Raw genomic sequence first — 23,909 nt, 5'->3', positions numbered from 1 at the left:
TTCTAAGTTTACTTTAGAGAGAATTTAGCTCAAATTCATTATTTCCACTTGCATTTGCAACCCACATAGACTTACTTTCCAAGAAGTTTTAAAGATATGTTAACCTAACCTTGCTTTCCCCTAAAAACAAGTAGCATGTAGAAAAATAGAGTTCAAAAGAGGATAACATAATTAGGTTAAAGCATAAAAGAAGGCTGTTCTCTTGTTCAAGATATGTCAGTAAAAAAGTTGAAAATGGATCAAGCTTGGATATCACGAAATTTAACTCTATCTAGGAAAAAGACTTTCTCTCTTGGCTCAAGATGCTTAACTTTGTCCTGATCTTCCCAACTCTGGTTATTGAGACTTAGTAAACCAATCATGAACATCTTTGTTGATTCAGCTATTTATCCTTTCATATACATTAAATACGTCTCTTCTATGTCAGAGACTGTCCTAGATGCTAAGATACAAACACGAAGATGACATGGTTCTGATATTCAAAGAGTTTATCAAATTGTGAAATGATAATGAATTAATCAGGTACTTTTATACATTGTAAATGTACCATAACTGAGGTAAGAAATATCCTACATTGGGAGCCCAGATGAGCAACAACCAAGTCACTCTGAATGGGACAAGAGAGATGGTGATGAGTCAAGTGTTCCTCCAAGTTAGCCAGCTGGAAAAGGTCAATGAGGGAAGAGGAAATATGAATTGCATTTTAAGCAGAGATAACAGCTGCCTGTGTAAAGACACGTAGGTATGAGGAATTATGTATTTAGGTCAGCAGGATCAATCTCATAGGGAAAATATGCATCATTAATTTTTTTAAGCTAGACATAGTTTTTAAAATAAAAGGTGCAAGGTTTATTACACTGTTATATTTACATTGTATTTTCAGTTGCTTAGATTATCTCCCTTCTGAAGAAGATTGATTACAATATCTGACATTTTTAAGGTAGTAATATTCTACTACAGTTTAATAACATTCAGAATGGAAAAAATACGTTAACAATTAGTATACAATGTGTGCATCAGGACAAGATGCATTAATTTTACTTTAGAGTAATATAAATATTATATTTTAGTAACATATTCTAGCAATGAAATTCACAGGAGTATGGAAAAGACAGATGCCATCATTCAAAGCAATTCTATTATTGCACTTAATCCATGCCAATGTGTTCTGCTCACAGTGAATACAAACTCTTTATAATGGCGTATAATTAGATAAACAAAAGAGTGGACAGCAGAAAATATTGAGGCAATGCCAGCACACTAGTTTTGGGTTTAATTAAATTAGGCTGACACTATATCAATGTTAGCTCCAAAACATGGACTTTAATTTCATAAATACATAAATCCATCTCAGTTACATACACCTAATTCTAAGGTACTCTCCTTTTATAAATTGTTATAGTGACAAAATAAAACAAGTTGATTTTAACTCCATTCAACTAATACAGAAGCAACTGTAAGGAAACAGAATCAGGGATATTGTTTGGTTATTCTAAAAGAAAGAGTCTTTATCACACAATGCATTTAATTAAAAGAAAATGAAGAGATTAAGCTACTTGCTCCAAGTCAAGATTTACAAAACTTAGAAATATGTAGTGGGTGCCTATTCTGTGTCAGACTTCACATCAGACTCCAGGTTTCCTGACTCCACGTTATAACATGGGACATTTAGATGCCTTAATCACTTAATTAAATAGAAAGGCAATTATCTCATTTTATATTAAATAACTTCCTCTATTTATTAGTAAAAAATACTCATGTTGAAATTTTGATTCCTAGACAAGCATTTACCTTACAACAAAGAACTGAAGCAGTTTGGTAAATATTTTCCCAATTCTTTTATATTTTTTATCACAAGCAATTCCATGAATGAAAAATGTTTTTAAGTTGCAGTGTCGTAATGAATCTAACTAATCAAGCTCTAAAGTGAGTAATGAGAGACTAAATGTGAAATGGTTAATGAAAAGTATGGTATTTGAAGGAAAATTCATTTGTTTATAAAATTCATGGGTATGTTCATTGGCACAGAAGTAGTAAAAGTGCTGAAATGAAATTATACTTGCTTTTAATAAAAAGATACTATTGAATAAGCATGACTGTAGCACAATAAAGGCCCAACTATAATTTTATCCCACTGTTCCTCTAATATTTATTCAATAGAGTAGAAGTCTTCTGCCCTTTCTCAGAAGTTGGCCAGATCCCATGAATTTTCTTCTCAGATTTAGATAAAGTCATTTAAAGTAATAAAATAGCCTTGATTCAGAAGTTAAAACTGTCCATTCTAAGATGTTAATCAACACCACAGCCTTCCTTTAAGATAAGATGTGTTGTCCCACATCAGGCCTCTGTTTGGTAGCTGTGTGCTTTCAGGAGAGGAAGATGCTGTGGTCAGATTCTCATCCTTCTCATAAATGCTATTTCCTAACATAAGTCAAGGGCAGGGACACAGAAAAATACTATTTGTCTTTGACCTTCTTGGTAATTAGTTAAATGTACTGTTATCTCTTTGGAACAGAAGAGTAAAAAACTCTCTCAAAGGAATATGACCCATATTTACAGTGATGGATTGTAGTTAGGAATCTTTTGAGAATCATGTTTAACTAATAGAAAACATGTTTTATATTTGCATATTATTTTTCAAGTTGTACATTACTAAGGCACCAAAATATCTGGAAAAGTCATAAACAAATTGTCAAGTTGCTGAACTATGTTATATGTTAGTCATGAATTATATACCTCCAAGGAAATGTTGACCATTAAGCTCAATAAATGAGGGTCAGTAAATTATCTTAAGTGTGGTCGATAATTACTTCTATATCTAGGAATCTGCAAAGTTAACAGCACCCAGGTTAATATTTAATAATAGTATCCAGGGGTCCATTAGTATTTACTATTGATTTTTTTAATCCAAATCTTAACTAATTGGGGCTTATTTGTTATAATAACTTTTAAAGACATGCACATATTCCTGAAATAGAATTAGTCCCTTAGAATCCAAATTCTATTTCAAGAACCAAAGTGGGATATGTTTACAATACACTAAAAAGTAACTTCAAAGTCAAGTAATTTGGAGGGGAAAACAAACCACACAAGTAATTTTCTCTTCCTTCTCTCTGGAATAAGTGGGAATCTTCTGCCCAAAATGATCTTTCACATGTAAAATGGACTGGAGTGATAAGTACTATATATATAATGAATTGTGATGAAATTAGAAATTATCTATTTGTGGATGTCAAAATAAATCAACTACCTATTAATAGACTTACCATATGACCCAGGAATCCCACTCCTGGGCTTGTATCCAGAAGGAACCCTACTTCAGGATGACACCTGCACCCCAATGTTCATAGCAGCACTATTTACAATAGCCAAAACATGGAAACAGCCTAAATGTCCATCAACAGGTGACTGGATAAAGAAGAGGTGGTATATTTATACAATGGAATACTACTCAGCCATAAAAACCGACAACATAACGCCATTTGCAGCAACATGGATGCTCCTGGAGAATGTCATTCTAAGTGAAGTAAGCCAGAAAGAGAAAGAAAAATACCATATGAGATCACTCATATGTGGAATCTAAAAAACAAAAATAAAAACAAAAACAAAAACAAACAAACAAAAACAAAGCATAAATACAGGACAGAAATAAGACAGACAGAGAATACAGACTTGTGGTTGCCAGGGGGGTGGAGGGTGGGAAGGGATAGACTGGGATTTCAAAACTGTAGAATAGATAAACAAGATTACACTGTATAGCTCAGGGAAATATACACAAAATGTTATGATAACTCACAGAGAAAAAAATGTGACAATGAGTGTGTATATGTCCATGTATGACTGAAAAATTGTGCTCAACACTGGAATTTGACACAACATTGTAAAATGATTATAAATCAATAAAAAATGTTAAAAAAAAATCAACTACCTATTTTAGGTGGGGTAGTCTTAATTTCCAAATAAGGCTCTCCAATACTTTTGAGCAGAAAGAATAATCCATATTTAATGAGTGATTAAAAAAACCTACCAGGAATACATCAAGATTATAAAAAGCTAGGAATAAAAGTAGAGCATTTTTCATTTTATTATAGCTTTAAATAAATATTAAGCAGAAACAATTATACATGTATTTTAGTTTTAACTAAAAGTAAAAATTTGAGAACATTTCAAATTTCAAATACAGCTGCTTCTAGCAGGTAAAATATAATACAATGTATGTAATCAAACTATGTTCTATCCTATTTTTAAAAATAAAATACTTAGGGGTTGTGTTATACTTTAAAGTACAAAATGGAAAAAGTTTGATTATTCATTTGGTAACCTTTTGAACTCCTCTAGATGCTAGGTTTGTGACCTAGAAATGAACAGCACATAGATTCTTCTTTGAAAGAACTTAGTTGTGCCCAGCAAAGTTAAAATAAATTTGTAAAAATATCTAAGTCAAGAGATTGTTTTCAAGAAGGTAATCAATGTATCTATTATAGATACTATAACCAAAATTTTCTCAATAATTAAAAGCAATTGTATTAGTAGCATAAATTATTTTTTGAAAAGTACTATCATTTTTAAAGTAAAACATTATATTTTTAAAAAATATTTTTTGGTATAAATGAACTAAATTTAAAAAAGTAAGCACATTTATACTCAAAATCCTTATTTATGATTAGATGCCAAAATTAATGCATATTCTGAAAACCTGGGAAAGATATTTTCATTCAATTGCTAGAGATACAGCACACAATTCAAGTGAAATATTTTTACTTTATTTATATGCTGTGTCACCTGTCTTCAAAATGGTAAAACTAATTAATAGCCATACTCTTCCATTATTAAAGGGAGAAAATATGAAACAGTTGACTCGTAGCTAAGAACTTTTTCAGCATATAGATTCTTAATGGTAAACTATGCTGGAAGTGTCAGAATTTTGACAAATCTTTTGATCTATATTAGTAGAATTATTAACATTCAGAAATATGGACTAGGAACAAAAACAAGTCATTTTTCATTATTATTTTGCCATCATAAAACCAATCACCAAATTGGTAATAGTAGGGAAAAGGTTAGAAGAAATCATTCACATTATTGAGCTTGAGGATAATATAAACCTCCAATGGGGAGGTGGGAGAGAGAGATATTTAAAGTCCCCATAGGAGGACAAAAGATGCTGGCAAACACTTTATATAATACATATGCAGAATTTAGTTAAGAAAGCCCAAATATTCAAATTAAAACATCAAAACACTTCTATTAAACACCCACTTTTCTATGGCCCTTTTCTAAGTTAGAATAGGAGAGAGGCAGGGGCTGGGAGTGGGGTAGTGGGTAAGAAGAGAGAGAGACAGAGATTTATTGAATTAGAATAGAAAAAAGAGAACAGATGTTTTTGAGGTACTCATTCTTTCCTCTTGAAACCCTTCCATTGATTGCTAACACCATCTTGGTTTTATTTTGTTTCTTGTTACTTTTCTCTCTCCACATCAGGTTCCTCCTCCTAATCATACAGGACATGTAAATATAGTCAAAGATCCACACCCATGGTTATCTAGCTATTTTTCTCTTAGCTTGAAGCTCTCAACTTTTCTCCTAGATTTAACTATCTCCTGCCTGAAGATGACTTCCCAGAACTGTTCTTTCTCCTGACAGATTCCTCTCATGAACGAACTAAGCAGTGAGAATTTACACAACTACTCACTTTATGTTAAAATAAAAAGTTTAAAACTAAATTATCATCCCATATTTTAGTTTTCTTGTCAGTTCCTTACATTTGTCAGATAGTTGTTCCCATCAGACTTAAAACCTTGCAGTATCTTTGTTTCTTCTTTTAAAGTAATAATAAATTAGTATCTAAGATGTGTCAAATCATCCTTCATATTAACTCTGCCCTCACTGTCTTTCAGTTTGTCATCACCATGTTGATATAAGTAAAAATAAATAATAAAAATTAATTAATTAATTTCTAAAAAAGAATAAGTAGACAATTACATAGTGGAACTCCCTGTCTCTCTCTGAAGTCTACGTCTCATGCAATTACATCCATAAATCATACATAAATTTTGTTCCAGCCATACTTTGCTGTGGTCAAGCATCATATTCCAAAATTTATTTAAGTCTAACAGAGGTCTTTGATCATAGCAAGAATTGAATACATACTGAATTAATGGATTAAAACTGGTATAACCATTGATCCTTGAATATTATATGCAAATTATCATGTAAGTTGTTAATAAAAATATAAATATCTTCCCCCATTTGGATATGTTATAATTAATATCTCTTATATTAAAACCAAACAATTTTAGTCATCATGTGAACTCAGCTGCACAAGTCAGTTTTATTATCTTTGAAATTATGAAAATAAAACTAGATAATCTATAAAAACACCATGCAGTTTGGGAATTCTCCACTTTTCCAAACTTCCCCAATCCCTGATATAGCCTCCTAATTTTTTTCATCATTTACTAATTAGGAATTCTTTTTAAAAAATATGCTATATTCACACTTATCTATAAATGTAAATTACATGATACCCTATGTATAAATATATCTACCCATCTGCCTATCTACCTACAATATACCAATTTTATTTAATCTGTATATCTCTGTAGACTTAGTTCTATTAATCTACTGTGTAATAACAGTCATAAATATGTTGTTTTTTTCTATTTATACACATATAATGAGTACAGATGACTTGTTAGCCAGCATCTAAGTTACCTCCAGTTTGAAATGCTGATTTAACCAAGTTAGCCAACCACTTATTTTGATTATAGACAGCGTGTTTTGCATCTGTTCATTATTACTCAATCCTCTTCTTAACATCTCAAAAATATATTTAGAGGCTATGCAAATTCTATAAATATTAGTGAAGATTAATGTTAAAAAGGTGGTTGACGAATGTTCTCAGGAATTTGATACTGACCATACATATTACCTATATATATAAATTTAATTGTCTGAAAATACATTAAAAATCATAGTTCATTTTAGGCTTAATACTAGGAATCAAAGAAAGTATGTAAGAAGAAAGAAGCTAAGAAAAGGTTGAAAGAACATTACATTCCAAATGGCTAATCTTCTCTCCTTTGTTCACCTATAGAGTTTAATCAATGTTTTCCTGAAACTTTCTGCCAAGGCTTGGCAGTAAGCATATCCATCTCTGAATACAGGGTAAATGTATTATGGGAATGACTTAGCAGAAAAGAACACCTGCCCCCTTTTATATATGAATATCAAAACTGCAGATTGCAACTTCAACAACTCACTTTTTCCCATCTCTTTCAAAGAAGGGAATTTAAGTTATCTTTTTAAACACTGACTGGCACATTCACTGATACTCCTAAAGCATATTTTCCTTACCTAGACTGTCTGGGGAGGAAACAAGGCTATACTATCAAAGTTTCTAAATTTGAGCAATTTATCTAAATTTCACAACAGAAAACATCTTCTACAAAAAAAAAATACTATTGGAAAGAGTTGATCATAATACTCAACTTCAAAATGACACAGTCTAACATTTCTAACAACAAGAAAACTGCAAGTTGGATATGCAAAACAGACAGAAAGTGCACTGGAGTATAATTATGAACGAAGCCTTTGTTCATATAAACAGAAGGCATTCTTCGGGGATGCATAAAAAGGTGTTTATCCATAAAAGTTTATTTTCCATTCAGTGCTTCAGTTTCCTGTGAAGTTATCCAGTCGACAAGAAACTTTAAGATTAGTCTCTATAACTACAATTGTTACTTCTTCCATAAACAGATAAGCACAAAGGAGAGGAAAAACAGATGTATTGTTAGTTCGAACTTCTACGATGTGTACTTTTATTTTTGGAATACCCATACATACAATTATCTGTATCTTTCCTGAGCTTGGTATTATGATTAGAAGAAAATATTCAGTCTTGGATATATCAACAAGAAAATCAAATGTTTAACAGACATACATAATGCTAATGTTTTGCCATCTAATATGCAATAAAACTTGGAATCATATAAATATAAAATGACTTATAAGAGATTTGGGGCCTCTATTTAGAAATATCAAAAATGGCAAATCTTAATCACTTGGGTAATAGAGAAAGAAAAACTGAATTTTGCTAGAAAAGTAAATAAGCGAAAAGTAAATAAGGATGATACAAACAACATATAATATTTTTCCTGTTCTTATTATTAAACTGAAATAAGTAGGTTTTGAAGAAAACAAATAACTCTTCTAAGGCCATATAAGTGATGAGTAGCAAAGCTAGGGTTTTTAAAGTGTGGTTAACATCACAAAAACTGCTGCTCTTAATTCTTTTTTATTTTCTGCCTTACACTGTTAGTTAATTGGGACTACATAACATTCCTTCTTTCAACACAAGGTTACAAAAGTGAGGTACCTTTTCAGAGCCAGGACTTTGTAACACTGTATTAAACACCCAGAGAACCATCAATATTCTTTAAAAGATGGTTTTGGTATCATAAACCCCACTGAAATGAGTATATTATAAAGCCCTTCTATCTACTTACTTACTAAGCACTTTACTTGGCACTTGCCCTGCCTCAGATAAGAGTCTAAGAATCTTATAAAAACAAGTTAATCGATTCACAATAACTCTGAGATTGGTACTAGACAAGGAGTCTGAGCCATGAAGAAGTTAACTGTCTTGCTTAAGGTCAATTCGATAGCTAACGAGAAGGGAAGCCAGGATTTGAAACTGGGAAGACCGGGTTCAGGTATAACACTATGTTGCCTTTGGAAACTTTCACATTCAATGGCCACATTCACAATCTCCAACTCTTTTCTAGGCCTGCTAAACTTCAAGGCTCATTTAAATGAAACCCCAAATTTACATACATAAATGGATACTGTGGTAATGCCTAGTACTTCACTGTTTCAGTTTGTCAGCTTAGCACTACAAGCTGTTTTTGTTTAGCTTTTTACATGTCATCAGAACATTCTGCCATCAGGTGGTGCCTTTTAAGGACTCATCACCTGAATGGAGAACGTTTCTTTTCGTATGATTCATTGACAGACTCACAGACATTTTACTCATTTTTACCTTTAAAGCAAATACATGTAAAATCATGATTATATTAAAATAGCTAAATAAGTGTAATGAACTATTAAAATATCACAAATCTAACTCTCATTTGTAGTTAGGTAAAATCATTTTTAACTCATATTTTTCCCTCTTGGAATTATTTTTTTAAAGTCACAAAGCTTGTAAAACTCTCCACTCAATGAACCTAATTAATTGAAATAAAAAATGATCCCTGTGTTTTACTTATCACTTGAGGAAACAAAACGAGAAATCTATCAAATAGTTTGTCCCTCACCTTTCTAAGCTGCACTTTTAACAACAAGCAGCAGCAGCAGCAGCAACAACTAACACATCTAAAGCATTAAGAGTATGTCACATGCTGCTCAGAGGACTTTGTGTATTCAAGCTCACTTAAGCTTTGTAATAACTCTATGAGGCAGATACTATTATCATCTCCCATTTTAAGGGTAGAAAACTGAAGCACAATTTCTAAGGCTTTGCTATCGTTACTACAGGAACTAGTAAGTGATGCAGCTGGGATTTGCTCCTGGGCAGTTGGCTCCATAGGCTACGTTCTCTCATCACTATACTGCCTTGTCTCTGGGGCTATGAAATTTATGTACTAGGGATTCCTGGAGCTTCATGGTGTTTTTATTTTGTGCAAACTGCCAGGGATGGTAGGAAAGCAGGAGAAAGAAGCCACTGAGTGATCACCAAATCTTTCTTGAATGATCCAACTATTCATTTATTTATGAATTCAATATCTCAATAAATACATATTTTGAATCTGTACTCTGTTCCAGATAAAAGTAGAAAGTAAAAGATAGGAGGCATGAATACACAGAGACTAAACTTTATCAATTTTTAAAAAAACATAAGTTTGTTGCTGTTTTCTGATAAGAAAGGAGTACAAATGGGGCACATTTTATTTGAGAAACACATTGCTAATGATCTCATATAATTTAAAACTCTCTTAATTCAATGCAAATATCAATAAAGGTTGATGGCTATTTTTGCTTATTTTCTAAAGAGATATCTTTTTGTAGAAATAGCATAAACAAAATTTATGACTCCCTTGGGCCTTAACTTTGACTTCATGCTTTTCTATATGCACTTTTTAATACAGGAGCTTGAAATAATTTCTAATTTTTAGAATAAATTGAAAATGTATTATCCTTTTATATTGCTAACTTTCAAATCACACAATTTAATTTCACATTAAACTCAAACTCACCACACATAAAACATTAAGAGAGGGAGATAAACTGTTTCCATGTCTGCATTAATTCCTATATCTTTAAAAATCTGTAGAGAACTTTATCAAACTGTAAACAAATGCACAATTTCAAATTAGTTTATGGAGTTTAAGTCCTCTAAATAATTAACAATAGCAAAAGCAAAACTACTAACCATGCCTGAGTTTGGCAGAAAGTTTAAACAATCTGATATGGTACTGAAATTGACTCAATGACAGAGAAGCTATAAAATTTATGAAGAGGCATGAGTCACCTGCCTCCCTGTCACCTTTCTTTCATTTGTATAATGGCTGATGGTTTTGGTGCCACCATCTGTACAAGGTGGGAAAATATGATGATGGGGTCATCCAAGTGCATGCATTCAAGTCTAAGCACTTTCTCATCAAACTTTCTTATAACTGTTCTCCTCTGATTAGCACTTCTACAAATATATTTCTCTTCAAGTCCTGGGGCTTGCTTGGTCTCTATAAAGGCAGAGTTGAGTCCAAAGCTATAGCATGGCATCTAGAGTGAGCAGGCAGGAACCAGTGGGCTTTCAGAATATTCAGGAATGTGCATCCTTGTATTTAAGATCCAAGAATAGATGAAGTCACAATATCAAAGTGATTATGATCTCCAAATGCTATTTAAACTTCAGAGTCTCAGATTAAATACACTCCACAGTAAGAACATCATGACATTCTTGACTTTGAATCAAGGAGACATCATAGATTTTATGAGATGCTTGAAGGTAGGGACTATATTTTATTATTGTGTCCAGCCTTAATTACTAAATCTATCACCTTATAAGCAGTAGGCATCCATATTCTAATCCTAATTGAAAAAAAAAAAACAAAACCTAGTAATATAATGGAAATCTAACCACTCTTGTTTAAAACCCACATTCTTATGTTTAATTAGAAAGTTTTCTCTGAATGGTAGTTTGTTTGCCAACTAACTATTCAAGGAAATCTTATTAGAGAAGTTTATGACTTTTAACTTGAAAGGTCTTAAATAAGAGTGTCTAGCTCAATAATAGCTTATTATGTCAATAAAATTTAATTTGTTAGAAAAGGTGGCATATGCTGTTTATCATCCAGAGGCCAGAGGCCAGAGGCTCAATTATCAGCAAAGAAATATAATGTGGCTGCCACTGTGGGAAAACCACAGGTTTCAATGGCAGTCACTTGTAGATTTTAATCCCACCTTCACATCCTGCTAGCTATATGACCTATTAATCATTCTAAGCATCTGCTTCCAATGTAGATTTATGATAATAATACTTACTTCACAGAATTGTTATAAAGGGCCTGGCACACAGTAGGTGCTCAGTAAAGGTTAGTTCACTTTACCTTAGATGTCGCTATTGGAAATGTGCTAGTGACATCTAGTGGAAATTCCTGCCAACCTCAAGAAGGCCACCCTGGAAAACTCTCAAGAGATTTCTAACAAGTCATGCATTCATTCCACCTGCAAATGTTTATTAAATATCTCCTCTGTTCTAGGCTCTTAAATCAAGTTCTGAGGATTGCAAAGATGTAAAAGACACAACACCTGCCCTAGAAAAGCTCTGGCTTTAGCCAACCAGACAAATGTTGGCCAATAACTGTAAGAAATGTAATTATTTCTACAATAGCAGTAAGAAAAAGTCCAAATATGCTACAGCATGGGTAACTCAATTGCCAAAGGAGATGCTGGGTCTTAAAGAATGACTACAATTCCCTCACTATAGTTTAACTGAAGAAGAAATTTGGAGATTTCTAAAATGGTAATAAATTAAAGCCTATTTGCTGAAGTCTTGGTTGATATACTAAGGACATAATCTTTGTGTCACAGGAAGACAGTAACACTCTTTAGTTTAGAAGTCTCATAATTATACTCAGGCAACACTGTGGAGGAGGGACTGGAGATGGGAGAGAACAGAAGTTGTAGAACCTGTTAAAAAGTTATGATACATTTTTTCCTTATTAGGTAATGAAGATCCAAATGCATTCAGTGGAAAAGGGATAGATAGGAGGAGAGGTAATTGAGATAGATCTGAAGTAGAGTGGAGACTGTATACTGTCTGTGATGACAGGGAACATAGGGAGCAAGAAGTAAGGTTGATTCTAAGTTTTCTGGAATGAGTGACTGTTAAGAAGTAATCTCATTAAATAAAACAGAAAAGAGATTGGCGTGTGGGGGAGGGAAGAACATGGTGATTATGAATTGTCTGTACATATCTTCAAAACTTAGAGAACATTTAAGTAGAAATGTCCAATAAGTTAATAAACACATAGATCTGGAAGGAGATCTGGATGCAGAGAAGATTAGGAACATCAGCATGTAGCCAACGTTCCAGCCACCAGAGTGGCTAAGATTATGGAGGAAAAAATGTGTCAAATGGTGAAGAGGATCAGGACCTGAGGCAACACCACAATGTAATTAATGGACCCTAAATCAGAACAGGACTCACCCTTAATTTGTACAGAACAATCCCTCAGTGAGTTATAAACATAGACTTAGACCACAAAATGGCTTTGGAAATAGGTTGGTAATGGGAATATCTCAGCTAACCAGAACATAACTTTAAAAAACACACTTAAATGGAATTTAAGGTTTAGAAGCAAAGCTATAAAGTTCTTTCCCCACAGTCCCATGAAATAAATTGTATTTGAATTTTCCTCTCATAACTGAAAACTATGGTTTATGTTTTGAGTGTATTCCTTCGTAAGTCAGAGGGGAAATTTTATTTGACTGCCTATAAAATGCACAACTTTTCTACTTATTCCATTAAATTTGGCCAGCTGGTTTTCTTCCCATTTTTTGTTTTACTGTCTTTTTCTTTTTTTTCTCGCTTCCTCTCTCCTGATACAGGTATTTCTTGCTTCAGTGATTTTCTGGGAAAAGAGCCCAGTTGGTTTAATTTCTTTTTATTACAGACTACCTCATGAGTTTAGGATATTAACTGTATATCTGCAGTGTTGTCAGGTTGAAAAGGGAAGAGTTATTCATGATATTTTTTCAGCTAAATACCTAAAAATGTATGACCTCCTAAAGACATATATAATTTCGATTTTATTTTTAAAATTCAAATTCTTACCTCCTTTTTTCATCTCTTATCACGTTTCTAGAAATTATTAAAAAGTACTTGTTCTGTGAATTAGTTTTATTGCCACATGACTAATATTTTCTATATGCAAATGTTCAGTCTTTTGGCCCTCAGATTCATGTATCATTTTAAAGAGCATCTTTCCTTAATTATCACAGATCAGTTTAAATACCATTTAACTATATCAATACCACTGAATTTACACACACTGTTTAACTTTGGGCAATCAGTTAACCCTCTCCATACCTGGATCAGCCTTTATCTTTCCAAAAGGGAAGGACAGTTTAGGGTGGTCTTATGAGAGGAACATGAAAGTGCCTGAAGACCTTGCATAATTTAATCATAACAAAGGGTAATGGGTAATGCAACTAGCTTAATTAGCCCCAACATACAAGTTTAAAATTCACTCAGACAGATCACGAGCTTTGACATGAACTTGGCAAATTTAAAAAAAGATTCAACTATATTATACTTTTTTTCCCACAATTAAGGCTTTATAAATATTTTTCTCAGCATTTCAGATTTTTTAACTCCAATTCACCTGAAATGTGAAAAACCATTATCAGCAGCTATCTCTTTAAGTAGGCTATAATGAGAATATATTCAACTACATATGCTTATTAACTTGAGTATTTCATTATAAATGACACAAAAATATATTAATTAAACATATGAAAGGCAAAAGGGATGAATGTTCTGTACTGATCCTAAGAAGGAGTAAGATTCAACTCTATGGACATTTGTTGGGTGCTTACTATATATCAGGAACTATTCTAGCTTTTATGGCTGTAAACAGAATAAGACCCTGTTCTCCAGGAACTCAGTCTAAGTGACAGACTGGTGGAGACACAAACAAACAGATTCACAATACAAATGATAAACATAACAACATGATAGAACCAAGCCTCAAGTCCTATTTTTGCAAGTAGGGATCCCTGGGGAATTCTTCCTTGACTAGGCAACACTCAGTCTGAGGTGTGTTGCTGAGTAAGTGGCTTGACACTCACAGTAGAATATCCACAGTCTTTATTAATTTAAGGTAACAGTAATAACAAACAGTAACAGTATTTAAATCTTTCATATTAGGTATTTTTATTGGCACCTGACATTGAGATCATTATTTTTCATATGCAATCTCATTTTCCCTATTCATAACAATCCTATCAGATAAGGTACAGCTACGGATTTTAACTTTAAAATGAAGAGACTGAGGTACAGATAGGATATGCAAGTTGCTCAACATCACATTGCTGAGCAAAGGGCAGAACTGGTATTGAAAGCTCTAAAATATGTGCTCTCTAAAAATCCTGCTGTACTAGCTACACTGCCTCTTAGTATATAGGCATTTCTCATCATTTAAGGGGAATTTGATGAATTTCTGTGCCATAGATGTCTCTGTATGCAAAGCGTAATATAAAATTCTTACAAATTACTTTATGATCCTATTGAAGTCATTGGCTCCAATAATGCCTAAATCATTTGCAGTTTTCTTTGACCTCAAATTGTCTGAGTGCTACACAAAAACACCTATGAATCACTCCATTCTCAAGAAATGAATCCTCAAGTTAACATATTCTCCAGGCATCACTTTATTGTTCTTTTAAATTTCTTTCACTTGCCAAGTTCTTAAATATGCTTTTCACGTTCATTTTTTTGTTGCCAACTCTCAAACTATTTTCAACATGGCTATCACCTCTCTTATCCATCAAAAGTCACTAAGATTAGTAGAATCTTCTTCAGCACAAAATTGGAAGATAATTTGCTTTCCCTGATGCTTTTGACCTCTGTACACTTTTGACATTTTTGCACAAGGTACGACTTACTCTCAATCTTCTTTGTGACTTTCACTTCCAGAAGGTAAACTAGAGCTAATATATTATTAAATGTAACTTGTTAGAGGGGAAAGCAACATCTTTGATAGACTATAACTGGAAGCAAGAAAGGGACAAAGAACTATTTCTTCAGCTTGGTAAAAGGTGGTCAACAAGTTGTTTACTGGATGCACAGGATGTTAGAATTGATGCCACATGTTTCAACAAATGTGTTTAATTTCTAAAGTTCCAGACTTCTAGACTATTAGGTAAACCTACTTTTTAATTGACTTTTATATAACCAAGCATAGGACAACACCATGATTTGGTTTGACAATGGCAGCAGTTGTAAATAGGAGGAGGAGTTAAAATTGCTAAATATCATTAACTTACTCATTTTGAATTTAACATTTTTGAGCACTTATAAATAAGAAGACAAACTCAAATAAGCCTTATATTTCCTCTCAACTATTTTATGGGATATTCATCTAGATCCTATTTGTGATCATCTACCCCCGATGCCACGAAGAAATGGACAAGCAAGTGAATTGTGAATTTTCCATACAGGATATTGTCTGATCTCACTCCTTTTAGCCTACAAAAGTACAGGCCTTGCTAATGTTCAGGAGTCACATATCATCAATGATTTGGTTTTAAAAATCCAAAGACTGGATACACATCCGATCAGTAAACCTAGACAGAGAACTGTTTTAATTTACCATATTGCCAACATTTATCTCCCTTCATAAGTTATGTTATTTTTAATCAGTGAAAGATAAGACCCCCCTACTCTACTCCAGATGTAACAGATTTGGAGGAGAGAGGTAATTGAGAAGCTAATTTTGCAAAAATGATTAGGACCTAATTAAGAGGTGTGAGCCTAGGAAAACTGCACAAACTGCTTATGACAGATAAATGTTGTATTTTCCTAACTCAACCTCTATTGATTAAAAAATAATAAAAGAAAGTGAAAATGGTAGCCCAATCTTCATTCCAGAAGTTACTAACAGTATTTCTTCCCTAACCACAACTGTCTCAAGGTAAACAGCCAGATCAGGAGAAACCTCTTTCAGAGAACCAATGGTAAACTAAAAAGATGAGTTTAATGATGCTTGTATCATCTGAACACCATAAAAGGAAAGAAAAGAGAAAAAAAACTTTTTTCTTATCATATTTCTTATTCCTAAAGTATATTTATTTGAACCATAGGGATGAGTGAGGAGAAAACAGACCACCCTGTCTATAATCAGAAGTGACGGTCCGACTATGAAGTAGACAGCTGAGACCATCATTTGTGGGTGGTCATCAGGGACAAAGGATATGTTAAAAAAAAAAAAAAAAAAAAAAAAAGGTAGAGAAGCTACATGGCTTACAGAGAGAAGAACGTTACAGAATTAGAGAACAGAGATTTCTCTCCTTATTAGTCATGGTATAATGTTGAAGTTTTATCCTGGAGTCGTATTTCCTAGTTTTGAGTCCTGACTTCAGCCACATATTAATTATAAGACTTGGACAAGTTATTTAAACTCTTTTTGATTTTGCTTTTTCTCCTCTGAAATGGGAATGATAATAGCGGCTATTTCAAAAGTTTGCTGTGATAAGTGAATATATGTAAAATTCTTACAGCAATGATAAGCATTTAGCAAGTGTTAATTAAAAATTTTTATTGTGAAAAGACTGGATCCTATTTTGTCTAGGGTTTCAGAGTGAAATATATCCTACAACAGATGTATGATTCCTTATCCAAAATTCTTTGGGTCAAATATATCTGGTAATTTGAAAGCAGCCTGGTTTTAAAATAGTAATACAGAGCATATACCATATCTTTTGAATATTCCCATCTTTTAATTACCCAATCAAATTTGAAAACTCTTATCCTAGATGAAAACACCTGTTCTTATTACTTAGAACACTGTTATTGGTCTGTTTGCATGACTCTCCAACGTGAGTCATTAACAAAAGGGTCTAAGTCCAAGCACTCCTGAGTTCAGAAGACCTTGTTAGGCTGATTCCCTTTAGACAAACTGTACCTTGAGTATTGTTCCAAAATTCTATAAAGATTGGCCTCAGTCTTATCTTTGTTGATTCCAATTAGTTTCATTTCGCTTGAAGTTATTAGAGGGTCTGTTAAGCCCCTCATTTGTTTAACGTCAGGTTTTTAAGACAGGAGGTTGCTCAAGCAGTATTTTCATGTGGTCTTCTCCATTTGTTTGGCCTTCTAGGTCAAATTCCTGACTATTTTATATTTTAATTCATGTGCTTATATCTCTAATTGGCTTAATTCCATTCCAAACAATATGAAATTGCAGAGTTCATTTTGGGGAATATAACTGTCAGATTGCTTTTTGACAGAATTCACTAGGGTTCAAATTATTGTTTAAACCTGCTGTAAATATTCTTTTCTGTGGCTCTTGGTATACATGTGTGTGTAATGAGTTTCCCACATCGAAGGCTTCTTTTGTTCTTCCATAGTGTTGGTTTCATGTCTGTCCAAAGCAGGCTCCCTCTCACTTCTCTACTTTTGCTCACTCTTTTCTTCTGCTTCCCTTGGGAAAAATCGTTCTGTGACTGTGTACATACTCCAAGAATATCTGATCTAGATAATCAAACATTTCCAAAAGAAAGATTTTAAAAAGTGAAAAATATGCACTTCTTTTGGATTTTGTTTTCCTTATTTGAAATGTCACTAAGAATATGTTCTTTCTTACTGAAGTAGATCTGATAAGCTTAGTTTTGCTTAACCAACAGGTTTCTTTTAGAGAGTTTCTTGGAATGTCAGTAGTCTACAAGCATAGAGGAGATCTTCAAAATCCAACCTGAAGATCACCCAGAAAATATGGAGGATGTGAAAAATAGCTTATAAAATCCGTAGGCCTTAGGCATTACTTTCTGTAAACTGTACTTTTTCACTTCTGTAAGTGAAAAGGTAAATAAAAGTTTTTTTCATCTGTAATATGAAATATGGGACTATGAATTTTTGAGATTCAATGATAGATTTCAAGTATATTTTGCATATTGTCCTATCTGGAATGTGTCCTCTTAGAAACAATATAGAATATAAAATCCTTTAAGAGTCAGGCTAGGCTTTGGTTATCACTGATGACACTCAAATTGTCTCGGACAGGAGGAAAGAATAAAGGAAGGACAAGTAATATGAAAAATAGTAGTAGTAATAATACTAGGAAATAATAATTGTGACCACTTATTGAGTGCTCCCTACGTGGCAGGCACTGCTCAAAGAGCTTTACAATTATTAACTCATTTTATCCTTTCAATAACCTTTTGAAATGGGAATAATTATTACAGTCTTGTAAAGTGTAATTCATTCACTTAATATTGATTTATAAGCACAAAGATCTTTGAGTTCCTTTACTGTCTGTCAATTCCAAGAAATGAAAAAAGTAGGGATATTTTATTTTTTTTTTTACTGAGTCCTTAAAAATCTCTTGATCTCAGAATTGAACTGTAAATCAGGTACATCTTAGTGGCAAACCATAGCCACTGAAGCATTGAATAATTCTAGTTATAAAGGAAGAGTTATCTTTGTCTCAGCTTTTATATCTCAAAGAAGAATGTCATATTAGCCAATATATATTTCTCCCCCAAATTGTGTCATCACTGAGGTTATAAAAGAATTTCTTATTCTATAGAACTCTGTATCAACTGAGAATGGGATAGCTAAATTTGGACAAAAATGGAAACAGTCTATTCTGAATGTTGAACAATAAATGAAACATGCAAATGGAAGTAGTTTTGCAGAAAAAGCACTAAAGATAATTGGTAATCATAATTTGTTTCTTAGTGAAGATTTTTTAATTGATTCACAAAGCTATAAAAGAAATTAGCTATCTTCTGTAATTTTGAATGATATAAAATATTAGATTTTAAGAAAACAATGTTACTTCAACACATTTTGTTAACTCATATTTCCAAGAACAGCACCCTTTCTTCAATTTTAGTTGTATTCTTACAACTCATATTTTTCTTATTTTCTCTCTTTGGAAAACAGTTCTCTCCAGTTGTCTGCTGGATCCGGGAGAAATAACAGGGAGTTTTCATAACTTAAGCAATACCCTAGGTCTAAAATAATCTGCATAATACTAATTCAGTTATAAATGGACAGAGAAATCAATGGTGATTTTTATTTTGTTCCACTTACAATAATGCCTGTGCTAATATTCCAGGTAGACAAGTTATTCTGAAATACAGAGTATCATCAATTTCATCCTTTGAATTTTCTTCCTTTTAGGGCTCAACTTTTCAAACAACTTTCAACTTCAAGTAGAAATATGTAATTTGTCATGGGATAAACAATGAAAAGTCTATCCAATCATACTAGCAAAGGCATAAAATCTATTTGTCAGAACCAAATAATCACTTTCTCTAGGAATATTATGTGCTCAAGTGACACTTTACATAAATAGAAAATCTTCAATTATTATTTTAAATGATTAAAACATATAAAGTAGGCTTGGGGAAATAGGATTTAACTAAACATTTTATTTTCAATCTACCTTTTACAAGTATCTCTTTATTAATTATGTTTTTTAAGTATTAGAAGCTCATAATAAGCTATAATTTCCTATTTATTGTTTCTGGCAAAGAAGATTGGAAACACTGTAGTCCAACAAAGTAAGACAGTGAAGCATTCTAGATCACAGAACAGACAGGCTGTAAGGCATGCCCATGATTTTCTTGAGAATGACACATTTGAAAATCCACTATTTCAATAATTTGAAATGTCCACTCTTTCCTAACCATATGTCTATCAGAATCTATTTATTTGTCCTTGCAATTCCCCAGCAAAATTAGGATTTTAAAAGTATCATTGGCATGGTCAAATATAATCAACTGAAAATTTTCCAAACTACAACCATGGACTTTTCTAGTAAAGTAATGAATATGTCTATAATGATTTTTGGTCATATTTCAAAGGAATGCTTCCAGAAATTATTAAAAATATTCATTTTCTCTCAGAAGTTTAAGAAATATTTTTGATATGTCTTATAAGGATATAAAATTATTTATTTAAAGTGTTCAAGTGTACCAGTATTAATCTTATCTTCAGATTTGAAGGTGAAGAAGGCAGCATGATCTCTACTTACTTTGTTCATCATTTTGGGAGCTCTGAGCTCTGTAAATTATGTAAAAGTGACTCCTGATCATTACACACCTGCATATCATTTCCATCCCATCAGTGGTTCTGTAATCTCTGACTTCCACCAGCACAGTCACAAGCCAAAAGTTCTAATCACCATTGTCTCTCACCTGAGCTAGCTACATTCAGTATAATTTCTGAAATTAAATGTTGAATCCTGATTTAGATATCTAATCATAATAATTAGTTTTCTTCACCCATGATAAAAAGTCCTGTATCAAGTGTGTTCATATTGGTGATATCAGATATCCAGAATATGGATGGTCGAGTATTTTGGAGGTAGGGTAGAAATAAAGACATCTTGCCATTGAGAATTTATGTGTACACAAACACACATGTACACACATACACAAGTACACATGCACACACAGCTGAATCTTTAATAAGTTAACAAAGACTATACTTTGGAAAATATAATACTATTTAAAATAACAAAAGTATACAATGTTTTAAGAAAAATGATAGAACCTGGTTTTATCCACATTTAACAATAAAAGCACTGCATAGAACAAAAATTCCTTAAGAAAAGGAATATAATCATTTATCTATGTGTCATACCCAGTGAAATTTCACTGAGGTTTTTCTATGAGTTACAAGGTTCCACTAGAGGCAGGAAGTTCACTTACAATCAGATAGGAATACAGTTATATAATCACAGTTTACACAGTATTTCACTGATCTCCCTTTTTAAACAACCTTGTTATTATCTATTAAGATCAGCACTCTCAATCTATATGCACAGTAAGCATGTATAAATATACAAAAAAATGTAACTGGGTTTTTTTAAATACAACTAATACCTATTTTCAAATATTTCACAATACAAGCAATTTAGGAGCTGTTTACCTCTATTTTCTTCAGAAAAGTAATTTATATTTTAATCACTTCTTAATTTATATTTTTATACAGCATGCAGTGTTCAAACCTGGCCTTCCTGTCTAGCAATTAGCTTTTTAATAATACTTACCACTTAGCTAAATAGCATATTACTGCCTGCTTCAATTTTCCATGCATACTCTAACCATTGTCATTATCTCAAATAGGTAAATAGAACATTTTAAACGACACATCTTAAATTTTCTTATAAATATTTGGTAACAGGCCCTTAGTATCACATCCATCAATACCTACTGGGAACATCTGTCATTTGAACTAAGACAAATTAATTCATCTGAAAAAGTAATCATTGTCATTAAGTCTTCATCAATCACAATAGCATTAGGATGAAAAATTCTAAGAGAACATTTTTTAAGAGTTTTCCAAATCCACACATTTCAATTTAATGTAATCAGAAGTAAATTATACACCTTTGTAGTGCACAGAAGGAACACAACAAATAGAAATCAGAAAGATTTCTGTCACATTTCATAAGCAAGAGAGATTAGGAAGCTCTTATTAAGTAATTATACTCTTGTTTACAGATCACTTACCACTGAGACTCGACAGAATAGTATTCACAACACATTTCACCTGTCTGGCACCTCGCTGAAGTTTCTTACCATAGAATATATTAAACTTTATAATCATGAAGAAAATTAAGGTGAGTGTTAGGCTGGCTAGAAGTGTGCCCAAGTAACGCAGTGTTGCCCAGATACGAAGTGAAGTGGTTGTTTTGAATTTTAATAGTCGATTTTCACTTTCTATTCCTGGATTGGGGGTTCTCAAGTGCAGTCCTTACTGGATTGTCATTAATTTGACCATCTTACCTCCTTCACAATTATTCCATTAACCTCAGGAAGAAGGTCCAAATCAAGGTTGTCCCCTCTATGTAAATGTATATATAAAACTGTAGGTCATTAAAAATTTGCACCCATAGTGCACTTGTAATAAAAATAAAAGCAGAGCAAAGGAAAAATATAAGCAATAAAATTTAATAGCAACTCTTTTTAATAAAAACCAGTCATTAGGCTTTTAAAAACACCATGAAAAACTACAGAATCTTAATTTAAAAAACGAATTTTGCCACCATTTAGCAATGCCACTTCAGAGGTACACAGACTTAACGTTTCCCTTCTTTGGACACACAATTGCTCTTGGATTAGGATACAGCAGTGAGAAGCTGAGTGATACGATCCAAACTGCAAGTCCTCAAAAGCAAAGAATCAGGAGAAACAAATTGTGGCAGTTCTGCCTGGGTGTGAACTTCCACTTAGGAGGTGATGAGTTAGGTTCTTTCTCTACATAGATCCATTCTGGTCCATCTAAGTGAAAGTAGTTACTCTCACAAACCTATAAATGGCTCTGAGGTCTTCCTTACATGCTCCATATTTTTTTCCCACTCAGCCTAAACTGATGACCATGTCCTTTCTACCTTGCTCTCCTACAGCATGAAAAATATCTTAAGATTTACCTATATTTCACCTTTTCCAGCTCTTTTGCCAATGTAAGCCTACTACTATGTGTCCCTCAAAAGGAATAGATATGTTCAGATGGAAAACAGCAAATAAATGGAAAAAGACCCTAAATGACAAATTGATTAGGAACTAAAATGTCAAATACTAAATACACACAACTGGAAATTAAAAGAGCAAGGAAAGAAGGGGCAGATACTATACAGTTAATTAAGAAGAAATATGTTTTTACAGAAAGAAGCTACAGATAGGGAGGAGGGTAAGATTTACCATCTTATTTTATAAGACAAAGTATTGCACTTTAGCTGAAAAATTATTATATAAATATCACCAAAATTAAAATTACCTTTTGAGCAACAAGAAAATACTGTTTTACTGAATTAAATATTCCACCATCTCCCTACACCCAACAACCAGAGTCATTAACATTTACACATTTAGCCTGGAAAGAATTTTAACCAAGGTGAGGTTAAGTCTGCACATTAGAATAAGAAAATAATAATATGCATCATGTATACAATACAGTATTATGTTTGGTGCTTTTGAAAGTCTGCCTTCTTGAAAAAACATTCAGGATAGACAATAATTAAAGAAAGTTTTAGAATCACTAGTCTTACCTTCACACCACCTAATAACGTATGCCCACCTCGTCGCATATGACAGTAGCTTCAGACAGGATAGAATGCCAGATGCCATAAAATGTTCCATTGTTAGAATTATGCTAATTTCTCAGTAAATTATTTTAAAATATTGCATGTTGTATTTGCTTAAAAAGGAAATGTCCACTCTAGAGCACCCAACTATTATAAAATCCATTGTAACAAAAACAACTCTTGCCTAACAATAGACATGATATTTTCTTCAGTTTCAGAGAAGCAAGCACAAGTAATATGTCTGCATAAACATGGGTAAAATATGGCTTGGCCAGAGTGAATAGAATGTATGTTATCAAAATTCCTTTTAACACCTCCCCATAGTATTGAACACCATCAGCATCAGTCAACATCACCAACCAAATCACTGCGACATTGTATCCATTTTCTTTTCTTCCCCATCCCTCTCCCTTAGACTTTCTTACCTCTCTCCCGCCTTGTACTGCCTCCAGTCTTTTCTGGTTCAAACCCTGAAAGAAAAAAAACGAAAATGTTACTGTTGGCAAGAAATAACCAATAATTAGTACTAATGCAAAATTTTTGAAGTGAAAGAGAATTCATTTAACAAAGAAGATTTGAATGTAGATG

At 32.8% G+C, this 23,909-nt stretch overlaps 1 protein-coding gene across 9 annotated transcripts in view; it reads right to left on the bottom strand.

The window, feature by feature from the left end:
- Nucleotides 1-23,909, bottom strand: part of CCSER1 (coiled-coil serine rich protein 1) — a 1,107,668-nt gene that overhangs the window by 334,787 nt on the left and 748,972 nt on the right. For all 9 annotated transcript variants that reach the window (XM_032459742.1, XM_032459692.1, XM_032459747.1 and 6 more), the window contains one exon: nucleotides 23,747-23,791. In XM_032459742.1, the coding sequence (XP_032315633.1) occupies nucleotides 23,747-23,791 (45 nt within the window). The remainder of the gene's footprint in view (nucleotides 1-23,746; nucleotides 23,792-23,909) is intronic.

The sequence above is a fragment of the Camelus ferus genome, chromosome 2 (genome assembly GCF_009834535.1).
Source record: "Camelus ferus isolate YT-003-E chromosome 2, BCGSAC_Cfer_1.0, whole genome shotgun sequence".
Classification (NCBI taxonomy): Eukaryota; Metazoa; Chordata; class Mammalia; order Artiodactyla; family Camelidae; genus Camelus; species Camelus ferus.
This window is presented reverse-complemented; position numbering and strand designations above follow the sequence as displayed.